We start from the raw sequence: 14723 nt of genomic DNA on the forward strand, positions 1-14723 counted from the left end.
AAATAAGCTACTGGTTTATGACTTTGCATCAAAACGGCACCCAAACCATACCCCGAGGCATCCGTCTCTACAATGAAGAGTTGGCTGAAGTTGGGCAAAGCTAAAACCGGTATTGTTGTCATAGTTGTTTTCAATTTTTGGAAGGCTACCTCAGCCTCTAGGTTCCAATTAAAAGCATCTTTTTTGAGTTGCTGAGTGAGAGGCTAAGAAATAGCTCCATATCCCTTTACAAATCGATGGTAGTATCCAGTCAATCTGAGAAATCCTCGTAATTCTTTAAGGGATTTGGGTGTGGGCCACTCTACCATGGCTGAAATCTTGTTGGGATCAGTAGCAACCCCCTTGGCAGAAACCAAATGGCCCAGGTATTCCAATTGTGGTTTAGCAAAGAGACATTTCTTTCCATTAACGTGCAGTTGGTGGTTCACCAGAATGGACAACACACTTTGCAAATGGTCACAATGCTCCTTCAAGTCTTTGCTGTAGACCAATATGTCATAAAAAAATACGAGCACAAATTTTCGAAGGTGTGGCCAAAATATACAGTTCATTAATGATTGGAAAGTCGCTGGTGCATTGGTTAGCCCAAAAGGCATCACCAAGAACTCGTAATGACCTTCATGGGTGCGAAATGCAGTATTGGGGATGTCTTGTTGCCAAACTTGAATCTGGTGGTAACCTGATTTGAGATCTAGTTTGGAAAAAATGGTCACGCCATGAAGTTCGTCAAGTAACTCATCAATCACCGGAATGGGGAACCGATCCGGGACTGTAACTTTGTTGAGGGCGCGGTAATCTATACAAAACCTCAATCCTCCATTTTTTTTTTTCACCAACAACACTGGACTAGAAAATGGGCTTAAGCTAGGCCGAACAATTCCTGCCTCCAGCATCTCTTACACCAATCTCTCTATTTCATTCTTTAGAATATGTGGATACCGGTAGGGTCGGACATTAACCGGAGATGCTCCCAGAATTAATTGAATGGCATGATCAATATCACGACTTGGTGATAACCCTGTTATCGACTCAAAAATTTGTTGATGTTGAGCTAATACTTCTTTAACTGTTTTCGGGACCTCTTGTACTCCTTCACTCAAATTCGAAGTGGTGGAAGTCTGACAGAGTTCCACCCATACCCCTTGGCTATGGTGCTGCAGTGCTCTAGCCATTGCTTTATGAGATACCTCAGTCCGACTAAGGCTCGGGTCTCCCTTTAACACTATCACTGCCTTCCCCATTTTGATCTTCATTGTTAGCATCTTCCAATTTACTTTCACGTCTCCTAAGGTCCCCAACCAAGGCATTCCTAGAATCACATCAGTGTTGCCTAATTCAAGTGGAAGAAAATCTTCCACTACGGTGAGCCCCTACATTGAAATACAAACTCCTCTACAAATGCCCTTCCCTTTCACGGATATCCCGGTTCCCATCATCACCCCGTAACTCGTTGTTGTAGTTAATGGAAGTGCTAATTGTTGAACCAATTCAAGGGATAAAAAATTGTGGGTAGCCCTACTGTCTACAAGGATGATTACCTCTTTTGACCCGATCGTCCCTTTGATCTTCATAGTTCCCGGCGTAGTTAAACCGACCACGGAATTTAGAGATAATTCCACAGCGTCTTTCAGCTCGATGAGTGCAAGTTCTTCGGTTGCTCTGTCGTCAAACTGGTTATCGTCTTCCTCCTCATCTTCGTGCACCAATAAAACCCGTAATTCTTTCTTACAGCGATGACCAGGGGAGAACTTTTCTTCACACTTAAAACAGAACCCCTTCTCTCTACGGGCTTGAAGCTCCGATTCCGTAAGTTTCTTTATCAGAATCTCACGTCGCTGGCTCATCGTCTTCTCGCCGACAACCACTGCCCTAGTCTGAAAAATTTCCTCAATCTTCCACTCACCTCGATTTGCAGATGACAACATTTTGGTGCTCTTTGGGCCATTTGGGCCATTTGGTTCACGGGCTGCTCTCATGGCTAAATTCCTGTCTTCAATTCTTTGGGCCATTTCCATCTAGTGGCCCAGCCTATATGGTTGCAATAGACGTAGCTCAGCCCGGATCTCAAGAAGCAGCCCATTCATAAACGTGTTTTCCATTACCTCCTCCGAAATCCCTTTCAATGGAGTCGCCAGAATCTCGAATTCCCGCCGGTATGCTGCCACTGTCCTTTGTTGTCGCACCGCCAAAAACTGTTCACAAAGGCTCCCTTCTTGAGTCGGACGAAAGCGAAGCAACAGCCGCCTCTTCAAATTTTCCCAACTCCCAAACACCTCCCTCGAATCAGTCCACTGGTACCAAGAGAGTGCGTCCCCATCCAAACTCATCGCAACGGTGACTAATTTCTCTTCTTCTGTGAGTCCGTACGTTGCGAAGTATCGATTGGCCCGAAAGATCCAGCCGTCCGGGTTCTCTCCCATAAATACAGGCATCTCCACCCGTCGGCTGCCGCGCCATTCTCCATTTTCGCCTCGCCTCATCTCATCCAACGCCATTCCCCCCCTCCCACTGGGTTCCCCAACTCCAGGGATCCATCTTGCCCGATCTTCTCGTTGAGCAGCAGTCGTCGTGTTCCGCCCTAATGACAACTCCGCCACTGCCTTCTGTGTCTCTTCCAGCGACTGCAGCACTCGCATTACGTTCTGAGCAAGGTCCATCACCGTCTTTTCCATTCTTGGTAAGCGTTGCATCTCCTCTCTGATTTCTCCAACTTCCTTCTCTAGACAATCCACGCGACCTTCATTCCTTTTCTGAGCCATCTAGATCGATGCTCTGATACCAAATTGATAGGTATCTAATGGAGAATTATTATTGAATTTCAAGAATTTCAAGAAACAAGAGTCCCAACCGGTCCTCAAATCCCTACCAGATCCACAATATTTCCCTACTCTGTAATTCCCCCTCCTTTTCTATTTAAACCTTCCCCTCAACCCGTATCCAACTGTGACCTAACCTCCACTCACGCTGTTACAACTAACTGCCAGGTGGCAGTATATTCCTCTTCCCTTTTCTATTATACACACAACGTATAGGAGGCCTATCAGATTGTCACCTGGATATTGGGTTGGAATAACTTCAGCAGGATTTAATCCTCCAATCCTACATAGCAAGGTTGATTCTAGCATTTGTACAGTCTTCAAGGACATGGTTAGGCTCAATGTAACTTATGTGGTTGGTTGAGTGAAGTTCCAAAAGTCCAAAACATGTTGAACAGAAGATACTATATATACCATTCTTCGTTTTCTTGCCAATGACAGTCGCCTTCGAAGCCATCCTTCAAGCTCAGTATTTTTGTTGATAGAATTCAATTGGTTAGGCATAGGGTTAGTTGTAGGATTAAGATTAGGTATAGCAGAGGAAGAACATTAGGTTTAATGGGTAGAAGCCTTTCTTTCTCTGTGCTTTTCTTTACATTTCTGCACTTTTAACACCTGAAATGAGGAATGAGGAAGGCATGTATTATTGTAGCTAAAAGTTTGGATAAATAGTCCTCCTAAATTCTTATCAGTTAGCTATATTTCTAAGTAATAGTTTTTGTTTGTAAGACAGCAATGAATGCTTTTGATAGTAGGAAGTATGGAGATGATAATGTGCATCTCTCTACTAGTCCTACCTTCTAGGGTTGTAGATTGAGCCCAGCAGTGCATTCTGTAAATCTGTCTTCCCTTTTTACGAGGAAACAACAACAAATGAAGATATGGCTAATTATGGAGAAAATTTGTTAGGGAAGGAGCAAAAAGATCTTTCAATGCCTGGAACTGGGTGGTGGGTGTTTGCTCTCTAATTTTTACCAGTCAATCTTGTGGTGGATGTGCTCATTGCTTCTTGTTTGATCCTTGGAGACTTCCCACAGAAAGGTGTGGCTAGTGCTTTGTTACTTTTTCAGAAAAATCTTCATATTCATTGTCATTTACCAGCCTTTCAAGGTCTATAAGACAATGATAGCCCAGTTGAAATGTTGAATTACTCTCTTTTATGGTAGTGTGGGTCGGGACATTGCATTTATTAAAGTGGAATAAATTATGGAAAAAATCAGATTAGGATATAAACAAATAGAAGCATGGACAAAGCCCAAAGTTCTGAGTCGGGTCATATGGGGGACACAACTTGAGCAAGTACTGTCTTTTCAATATATATTGAAGAATCTCTTAACTTTGATTAAAATCATTTCTTTTAAATAATAAATTATTTAAATAAGATTACTTGAATAACTATAAATTTTCTTATTAAACAAACGAGAATAGATTATTTTTTTTTTTTAATGATTTCATGTTTAAAAATTGAAGTTTAATATTTCAAAAGAGAATTCCTATTTGGGGAGTTCTAATAGAGTTTTTGCAAGATTCTTTTAATTTTAAAAATAAACATTAAACCTCATTTTTATTATTAAATAGGGTTGTAACTTAGATTGGTTGGTTGGATTGATGATTAATTTGAGCTCAACCCAAATTAAATAATAAAAATATGTGCAACCTAACCTAACCTCTAACCAAAGACATTTAATTTAAGCCCAGTCCAATCCCATTTTTTTAAGTTTGGATTGGTGGGTTAGACTCGAGTTATCAAGTTGATCGTGTTATATAATTCAAAATTCATGTATAATATTTTCAATAAAAAAAAATTCATATATTTATATGAAAGGTAAAAATGACAAAATTTTAAATTAGCAATAAAAAAGTTAAAAAAAAATTATATCTCCTTCTAAAAAATGAAAAAAAAAATGTATATAATATAATAGACTTTGATATTTTTCTATAAAGTTGTGTTTGGTTCCCAAAAAATACTAAAGAAAGAAAAAAATACAAAGGAAAATTATTTTTTCATGTTTGGTTGTCCTATTAAAATATAAAAGAAAATCAAATATAATTAAAATTTTATGTATATTTAAATTATTTAATTTTTATATCGATGAGTTAAAATAAATAAAATGAATTTGAAGTAACAAATCAAAATAACTTATCGACTTTATATCTATTTTTTATTTTTCTTCATTTTTTCTTTTCTTCTACTTTTCCTTTGTATTTTATTTCCTTTGCATTTTCCCTAAGATTTTCCTTGAACTAAACATAGCCTAAAAATCTAAAAAGAAAATGAATAATTTTATATAAAATAATACATATTATAAATATTATAAAAATATTAAATCAAGTTCAATAAGTCTCGGGTTATCTGAATCATGATCCAAAATTAACTCAAATTAAACTTAGGTTGAAAAAACATAACCCAAGTTCAACTTAGCCAAACCCATCCGAAAATCAAGTTGGGTTTGGGATGGGATGGGACATTGCACCCCTATTATTAAATATTTTATTTCTCCTACTTCCAACAAGAATTCACATTTCTATATGTTTATTCTCTTGGAAGTTGGAATCACGAATTCACATAAAAATAAATAAATTAGCAAGTTGAAAAAAATTATGGACCCCAATGAAAATAAAACAGTGATCTGAAAACTTTGATGGTGGCTGAGTGCTTAATAATTGTTGTATGTGGACACCACATGTCTCATGCCTTGAGATGAGATAAGCTCCCAACTAATCCATGGTCTAAATATTTTTAATTTTATAAAAAATTCATAATTTCATATCATTGAATTTGTCATGAAAAGGAAATTTGATTAAATAATCAATCACGAAAACAAGCGATATTCCATGAGACAAGTGGAACATTAAGAATCCGTTCAAAAGTAATTTTGATTAATCTAATTTCTAAAAGAGAAGATTTTCATCAAATCTCAAAATCACCCCCTAACAACTGGATGAGTTGTCCCTTTTTTTTTTCTTTTTTTTTTTCCTGGGTAAGATATCGAGGTTGAATAAAGATTAAGCATATGACAAATTAACATTAAAGTATTAAAAGGAGTGATGACTTATATGATAAAGAAATAGAGAATATAAACCAAAATGTACGGGATTCAATGTATGTGAACCCAACGAGAAAGTTGGAAGGAAAGTTCCCAAGAAAATTATTATTATTGTATAGAAGTATGAAAGGGCCCAAGACAGAGGCCCTTCGTTCAACTAACCATGTAGTTGAAAGCAATGTGATTCACACTATGATTTAGGTTCGATGTCACTATAAAAATATACTTTGACACACAAATAATTGAGTGAATGTGAAGCGCTGCCTTTTTCAACACCTCTGCTCTGCTTCCAAATGGGTAACTACTAAAAATTAAAAAATCTCTCTCTCTCTCTCTCTATTCAACAAATGATGGTGGAAGTGGGCCCCGGTGGGCCAGAGTGGGCTGGGCCACAGTGAATTGGACCTGCTCATCAACACATAAAGTGGGAGTGGGCCAGAATGAGTTCAACTTTGCAGGATAAGGAGGGGGCAGACCCTTGAGGCCATGATGTACAATGTTCAACCTCCATCACTCAAATTTCCCAAATTTTTTTTTTTGGTCATAAAAGGCAATCAACATGATAATTGACGACGAGTGTTCCCCAGTCCTCCTATTGCTTATCCTTTTTCAGGAACAAAAAAAAAAAAAGAAAAAGGAAAAAATCTGATGTCACTATGATGCCTCTGGTCCACATCCTCATTTTGCATCATAAATTCTAGAAATGCTGAGGCTGTCTGTGGGCTCTCCTTGACATGACTTTTCAATCCATCCTAGACTCCAATCAAACTTAACCCTAATCATATTTGTTAATCATAAGAATCCTGGGAAACTGCATGTTTGAATAAGTAAGGTCCATTACATCTATACTATCAACACCCATATTTATATGTATGTATGTATGTATGTCTATATGTATATACACATACGTATGTATAAAATAAAAGCTGATTTTTTTGGTGTCACATCCTGAGAATGAAATAAGCACCCAACCCATCTTCAGCCCAGTGATTGCAACCAGACATGACCCCAGAATCAAAGTATGAAATAAACAAGATGGCCTACCATAGATTTTGCAATCCATTTGATGTGCCACTCAAAAAAAAAAAAAAAAATTCATTGAATATTTCAACCCTCCAAACATGTCATAAATAGGATTGCTTGAACCTAGACTAATACCCAATCAATGTAATGCAACAAGTATACAAGAACTTATTGAGATAATTTATGGTGGGTCTTGGATTAGACCATAATTGCATCCAAAGTCAGCATGAGCTAAGGTGGTAGAAAATTCAAAAGAAATAATAATGTTGAATTTCGTGAAACATCATCTTTCAATTTCTTAAGATAGTGATTGAGTTACCTAACCCTAGACATCCTCAAACAATTCATATTTTTCTAATATTTCTCTTATCTAAATTTGGCCAAGCAGTGTATGAACATACATGCACTTGAAGAGGGATGGGTTGGAGAGAATTTCAATAAAAAATTAAAAAATTAAAAAATTAAAATTATTGGAGATTTTATTCATAAATTAATCCTAGTGGATGCATGCTTTGAGGAGAAGGGAAACTATATAATAATGTTTATTAGCTTATGGGAGAGCTTATTTTAATCTCAAGTGGATGCTTTTGAGGGAAAGGGAAAAAAAATACCTAGAAAATCCCAAGTGGGTCTCAAGAGTTTCAATGATTTTAAAAATTGCAATATAACCAAATGAGGTGGGATTCAAGTAATGTGACAAAACATTTTTAAAAAGCTATTTTAGATGATAACCTTCTGTTTGATGATTATTTTTTAAAATAATTTTCTATTTTTTATAGTAAAAAATAGAAGACTGTGTTTGGCAACAAAAATAAAAATAAAAATAAATTTTTATTCTTAAAATAAAAAATAAGTTGTTTTGAAATATCTTTCAGTTAATTTTTTTTCTTAAGATTGTTTTAAAAAATAATTATGTAAATATTAAAAAATTTTAAAATAAAATAGTTTTAAAAAACAACTATAAAAATATTAAAAGTGATTAAAATAAAGTAATACATTAAAAAAAACATTTTAAGTTTTTAAACATATTTTTTGTTTTATAAAATATTAGGGAACTCCTTTCAAAGACCATCCTCCAAAACTATTTTCAAAAACACTATTTAAATTAAATCTAAAATTCTATGCATCATGCAAAAGTTTTTAAAATATTCTTCGTCTTTCCAATGGTTGCTCATAAAACTTTATGATAGAAAAACAATTGAAAACACTTTAATATTATCCTAAAAAAGCTAACCCTTTTAAAAACAAGGTCGGTCAAAAAATGAATTAATCGATGTATCCAATGTTACAATACCATCAGGAAAAAAAAAACAAAAGAACAAAAACAAAAACAAAAAACAAACAAACTATGAAATGACAAGGCTTTTGCATGATAGTACAAATATAAATATAAAAAAAATGAAATCCACGTATTTGGCGCTTGAGGGATGTTTCTTAAGAATGATACCTTATAATTATCGAGTTAATTAATGGGTTAATATAAGAAAAAAAAATCATTCCACTTGTGATTCACGCGTGGACTTGGATCCTAGGTCATGATTATCATTATATACTCCAAGTGGATGTATTGAAATCCATTAGAAATTTAGAATACTTCAAGTTGGAGATTTAGGGTCCTGAATTTAGACTAAAACTAGGGTTTCTTCTAGATGTGTTAGAAGTTGAAAATAGATGAAGACACACATGCAGCCTCCATGGTTGTTGAGTAGGAAAATGAAGAGAAACTGGCTAGAAAAATCTATCTTTCTTTCTTTCTTTCTAGGAGACATACTAATTAATTATAGTCATATGCTAAGTCATGTTTTGATTGCTTTAATGCAAGGAGCCTTGACTTCCACATGTGGTGGTTTCTTTGATTTTTGTTTTAAAAAATCATCTCATCATTTCAACATGAAAACAATTGGAAACCCCCCACCCTCTATCATTTGAAATATATACTCTAATTATTGCATTTAAATTCAATTAAACATGCTAAATTTTGGGAATTAATCTTCAATGAATAGTTTTTACTCAATCTTATTGATTGATTGTTATTTCTTTTCCCTATTGAAAAAAATATGTATGCTATACCAAAAAATATCATATCATAATTAATTTGTGTTTAATTATACATTATTATGTTTTCTCATGTCTCGTAGATTTTGCATTTATGAACACTTTTTTATTTACAAGGAAAAAATATTAAATTTATTGATTATTTTGTTGAATTACATTTTATTTTTGGTAAATATAATATGGAAACACTTCTATTTTTTTTAGAAAATCAAGGAAATTAAGGAAAAATGTAAGAGTCTGTATTGTAATATTTTAAAATTGGTTTTAAAAAATTTGTTTTTAACAACAATTCTTAAAAATGGTTGTTAATAAAATTAATTATGTTTGAAAGTTTAAATATAAAAAAAAAAAACCTTTTTAGATTCATTTTTCATAAGACATCGTGCATTTATGTATAATATAAAAGTTTTTTGATTTATTTTGTATATTTTTAATTATTTTCTTAAAATATTGGACAAAATAAAAAAATATCTTAAATTTATTCTTAAAAATCACTCTATTTTAAGAACAAATTTAAAAAATTATTTTAAATCTAAAATTTATTAAACATATTTTTAGGAATCGGAAATTTGGATCAAACAAATGTTAGGTCTTTCCAGGTTTTCACAATAAGAATAAATTTTAATTTTTAAGAATTATATCCAAATATTTTTTAAAATATATTAAAAGTGATTTTTAAAAACATTTCTAATTTTATAAATATTTAAATAATAAAAAAATTTAATTATTAAAAAAATTAAAAATACTTTTTAAAATCATTGTAAAATTTGCTTATACCACCAGGGGAGTTGATAATAATGGAGACAAGATTGGGAACTTGGAACTTGGAAGCGTGAAAGGGTAAGGAATTGGAATTTGAAATAAGGGGCCAATTCCAAAAGCCATCATCCCAATTCCGATTCCAATTCCAATCAACCAAACTCCCCCCCCGTCTCTTCATTTTCCAATTCCTACTTTCTTTGACCCTCAATCTACTTCCTAGTTCACCCTTATTTACCCCTTATTTACCAAACTACCACTCATGAATGGCCCTCTTTTTTCTTTTTTCTTTTTTCTTTTTCATATTTATTAATTGAGGTTTTGTTTTTTAAAATGTGATTAAATTTAAGGAAAATAAATTTGTGGAATTTTTTTTTCTCTCATCCTTTTAATAGTTAATCAAATAAAATAAAATTTTATAATAATTATTATTTTTTTTCAAATCCCTATAGGATAAACAAATAAGTTTATGTATTGGTCCAAGACGAGAATATTTTAAACCATATTGCCAAACAGGAATAAGCCAACATCCAAACAACCCCATCTCATGAAAACCAGAGTCTGGTTTCTGGTATTAGTGGATTTGGTGGAAAGAGAATATTAAAAAAAGCAAGGAGCCATTTTTTGGGATTGGATTCATTGCATTTGGGTTTTCTTAGGGTGTATTATCATGTACCCAAACTTCGCCTCCTCTACATTAAAAAGATAAAACATTCACACCACCCACAGCCATCGCCCCAAGACCACTTCGTCGTCTTTGCTCTTCCGTCCCTCTTTTTGCCCTATCTTTTTAGGGTTTCTATGACCTTTGAACCTCTGATTCTTCTCTTCGTACCCGTCTTCTTCTTTCTCTCCTGCCTTTTTGCTCTTGATCGAGGGTTATTTGGCTCTGAACGCGTCCGATTTGACCTCCCGGGGTTCCTTCACCTGCAACCATGTCAAAGCTCTTCGATTATACCGGTATTTCTCCGATCTTTCCTGGTTTTTCTTTTGTTTTAGAGCTGTTGATGGAATTTCTGTTTGTGGGTTTGTGGTTTTTTTTTATCTGGTTTTGATGTAGATCGGATGGTTTTCTGATTGTTTTTACTTAAAGGTTCTTAATAGTTGTTAATTTTGAATAGCAAGCTTTAGTTTTAGCCAGGTTTCTTTCTTGTATGTTTAAAGGGAAAATCCTTTCTGGAAACATATATAGGAAAACGATTTTGGGGGACCGGACTTAGACCTTGTTGATTTTGGTGGAAAACGATATCTGGAAAAATTCTCCGGAAAACATCTTGATTTCTGTGGTAGATTTAGGGTAAGCTAATTTGTCATGGCTCCTGGTTAGCTTAGGAAAATGATATGTATTTACACCTCACTTTTTTCTCTAGATTTCTTTGTTCTCATATCATGCATGAAGGAAGCGTAGATGGTTGATTGTTTCCGTAAATCCTTACATCAAATATATAGAGATAAATTTGAGACTTGTGAGTATTTTAGATATGAATTTTAGGTCTAAGCGATTAGGTGTGTTTTATGGACATGTTTGGTTCCGTTTGTCCTAGATGGCTAAGCAGCCGGTCTGATGGCTTCCGTTTTGTAATGATTTTTTTTCATGAATTGCCTGGTATTTTTGTTAAATAAACTAGGTGTGAGCTGGATAAAGGTTTGGTTGTGTTGGGCCTTTTACTGGTTGATCTGATGTAGGATCTTCAAATATTGAGAAAATTGATTTATGGTTATGGCTTGAGATAAATTGATCTTATGGAGGGTGTTTGCAATTTATGGTGGCTGTCCTTAAAATCTGATATCATATGCTAGAACTTCAGATCGAAGTGAGGAACATGAGATGAATATGTAATCGTCATGAACAAGTCCAAGTCCTTTTTGATAACACGAGATTTTGGTTGGGAAAAACTTTTATGATAAATTCTAGTTTCTGCTGAGCTTTTGTTTATGTTGTCTAATTTCAATTATAATCTACTAGATCTGATGTGTTAGTGATAAATTTTGAGATTCACGTAATTGTCATATGTCAGTTATCATTCATGGACATATTGGTGAACTATTTTCTGGTTGCTGATGAAAGTTCTATTGCAAACTCTAGTTTGTATATACATATCCTGTTGTTGCTCATAAAATCTATTTTGTTTTAGATTTTATTTTGTAAACATTTGATTATTTAATTGAATTTAATGGAAGAGTTTGAGCTGAATCTTTTTTTTTTTTTTTTGGTGTGTGGATTCTCAGGAAATGATGCCTTCTGCCCCGGGGGGTCAATATACTCAAACATCAAGGATTCCAGCCTCTTTTTGTCCCTTGGTCGCCATGTGGATGTGTATTTCCCTCCTCGCAAGAGATCTCGCATCAGTGCCCCATTTGTTGTCAGCGGAGACAAGTTTGAGCAGAAGGAGCAGGTCTCCATTGATGTTCTTCCTGATGAGTGTCTTTTTGAGATCCTCAGACGGTTGCCTGAAGGCCAAGAGAAGAGTGCCTGTGCTTGTGTCTCCAAGCGCTGGCTTATGCTTCTAAGCAGTATCCAGAGAGACGAGATCTGCAGTAACAAAACAACTGGGTTTTTGAAGCCTAAGGAAACTTTGATTTCAAGAAACACAGATGAGTCTTCTGAGGCTAAAAAGAAGGGTGGTGATGAAGTGACACCTGAGGCTGTAGATCTGGAAATTGAAAGTGATGGATACCTTTCCAGATGCTTGGAAGGGAAGAAAGCAACGGATGTCAGACTTGCTGCCATTGCTGTTGGAACTGGTGGCCACGGAGGGCTAGGCAAGCTTTTGATCCGTGGAAGCAATTCTAGTTGCAGGGTCACAAACCTTGGCCTTGGGGCAATTGCTCGTGGTTGTCCTTCTTTGAGGGTTCTGTCTCTATGGAATGTATCTTCAATTGCTGATGAAGGTCTGATTGAGATTGCTAATGGATGTCACCAATTAGAGAAGCTTGACCTTTGTGGGTGTCCCACAATTTCTGATAAGGCTTTGGTTGCAATTGCAAAGAACTGCCATAATTTGACTGCTTTAACAATAGAGTCCTGCCCAAGAATTGGGAATGCGGGTTTGCAAGCTGTTGGCCAGTTCTGCCCCAATTTGAAGTCCATTTCAATCAAGAACTGCCCTCTTGTTGGGGATCAAGGAGTTGCAAGCTTGTTATCATCAGCCTCGTATGCCCTGACAAAGGTTAAGCTCCATGCTTTGAACATCACTGATGTGTCTCTTGCTGTGATTGGACACTATGGCAAAGCCATTACTGATCTAGACCTTACTGGCCTCCAAAACGTGGGCGAGAGGGGCTTCTGGGTCATGGGTAGTGGTCATGGACTGCAGAAGCTGAAGTCCCTCACTGTTACATCCTGCCAAGGTGTGACAGATATGGGACTTGAAGCTGTGGGAAAGGGTTGCCCAAATTTGAAACAGTTTTGCCTCCGAAAATGTGCATTCTTATCTGACAATGGCCTAGTCTCTCTAGCCAAAGTTGCAGCTTCCCTTGAGAGTCTACAACTGGAGGAGTGCCACCACATTACCCAATATGGAGTTTTTGGTGCACTTGTAAGCTGTGGGGGGAAGTTGAAATCCCTTGCTCTGGTGAACTGCTTTGGGATTAAGGACACTGTTGAGGGATTGCCTCTAATGACTCCTTGCAAATCACTGAGCTCCTTGTCCATCCGTAACTGCCCTGGATTTGGTAATGCTAGCTTGTGTATGGTGGGGAAGCTGTGTCCTCAACTGCAGCGTTTGGACCTCAGTGGGGCTCTCAGAATAACAAATGCAGGGTTTCTGCCACTGCTTGAGAGCTGTGAGGCTAGTCTGATAAAGGTTAATCTTAGCGGTTGCATGAATTTGACGGACAATGTGGTCTCAGCCTTGGCTAAGGTGCATGGTGGGACTCTTGAACAGCTGAATCTTGATGGTTGCCAGAAGATCACTGATGCCAGCATGTTTGCAATTGCAGAAAACTGTGCATTGCTTTCAGATCTTGATGTTTCAAAGACTGCAATCACTGACTATGGCGTTGCAGCTCTGGCTTCTGCAAAACATCTCAATGTGCAGATCCTCTCTCTGTCTGGTTGCTCTTTGATATCAAACCAAAGTGTCCCATTCTTGCGAAAATTGGGTCAGACCCTGTTGGGGTTGAACCTTCAGCAGTGCAATACAATCAGCAGCAGCATGGTTAACATGCTTGTGGAGCAGCTATGGAGGTGCGACATCCTTTTCTAAGCAGGGAAGGAACAAAAGCCCCCTTTCAGAATTAGGATGGTTAGATTCGCGAAGGAGGGTAATCAACTAATCAGGAAGTTTCAGCATTCTAGTCAGCTTTCATGGTAGCAGCAGTTTGTGTAGTTTTTGGGTCCATCAGCTATGGGTCTTGTCAATCGGTAACCTGGCTTCTTTTTGCAGGGAGTATGGCCAATTCCTCCCCTTTTTTTGCAGGTTTTCACCCAATGAAGATCTGTTGCAAGAGTTTTGGTCCCCAATGATGGGTATCACATTCTTTGTGGCCATATTTCCCCGAGAATACAGTCGCCAGGTTATGGATTTGTTTCCTATGTTCATGGTTTTGTGTTGCTGGGTATCGGTACCTGGTGTTTTAGCTTAGCTTTTCGCTGGTCTTGCCAGTATGCTTCAACTAAGCTTTATACCCCTTTCAGTAAACTTTTGGAGTCTGTCCACTGTAGGTTTTACAACCCTTCGCTTACTTGAGGGTTGGGTTGCTATTTTCCTCATAGGGTGGGTTAAGATCTCGTAGTCAGTCAGTCACCTTTTGTTTGTGGTTGCTTTTAGCAGTTCGAATTTTGGTGGCCTTTGTGTTCATGGGTTTTGGCTGTGGCAGCACTAGTCTGCCATTACAACCCTCCTCTTTTTTGGGGAGGTTGTTTTTTCCCTTTTGTCAAACCCTAGTTTTTCAGGCCTCTCATCTTTCCTTCAACTGTACTCCGCAACCTCTTTATTATGTAATGAAATTCACATCTCTTTTGTGTTGTATGCTTCTTCTTATCCATTGGAATTATCAATAAAACTTTGTGGGTCTTTCA

At 36.3% G+C, this 14723-nt stretch overlaps 1 protein-coding gene across 1 annotated transcript; it reads left to right on the top strand.

Moving 5' to 3' along the window:
- The first annotated feature begins 10284 nt into the window (after nucleotides 1-10284).
- On the top strand, nucleotides 10285-14723 carry LOC100249270 (EIN3-binding F-box protein 1). The gene is made up of 2 exons (XM_002285090.5): nucleotides 10285-10660; nucleotides 11930-14723. Exons 1-2 carry the CDS (start codon nucleotides 10636-10638, stop codon nucleotides 13906-13908), a joined length of 2004 nt encoding a protein of 667 aa, XP_002285126.1. The 5' UTR covers nucleotides 10285-10635; the 3' UTR covers nucleotides 13909-14723.

This window comes from Vitis vinifera, chromosome 4 (genome assembly GCF_030704535.1).
Source record: "Vitis vinifera cultivar Pinot Noir 40024 chromosome 4, ASM3070453v1".
Lineage (NCBI taxonomy): Eukaryota > Viridiplantae > Streptophyta > Magnoliopsida > Vitales > Vitaceae > Vitis > Vitis vinifera.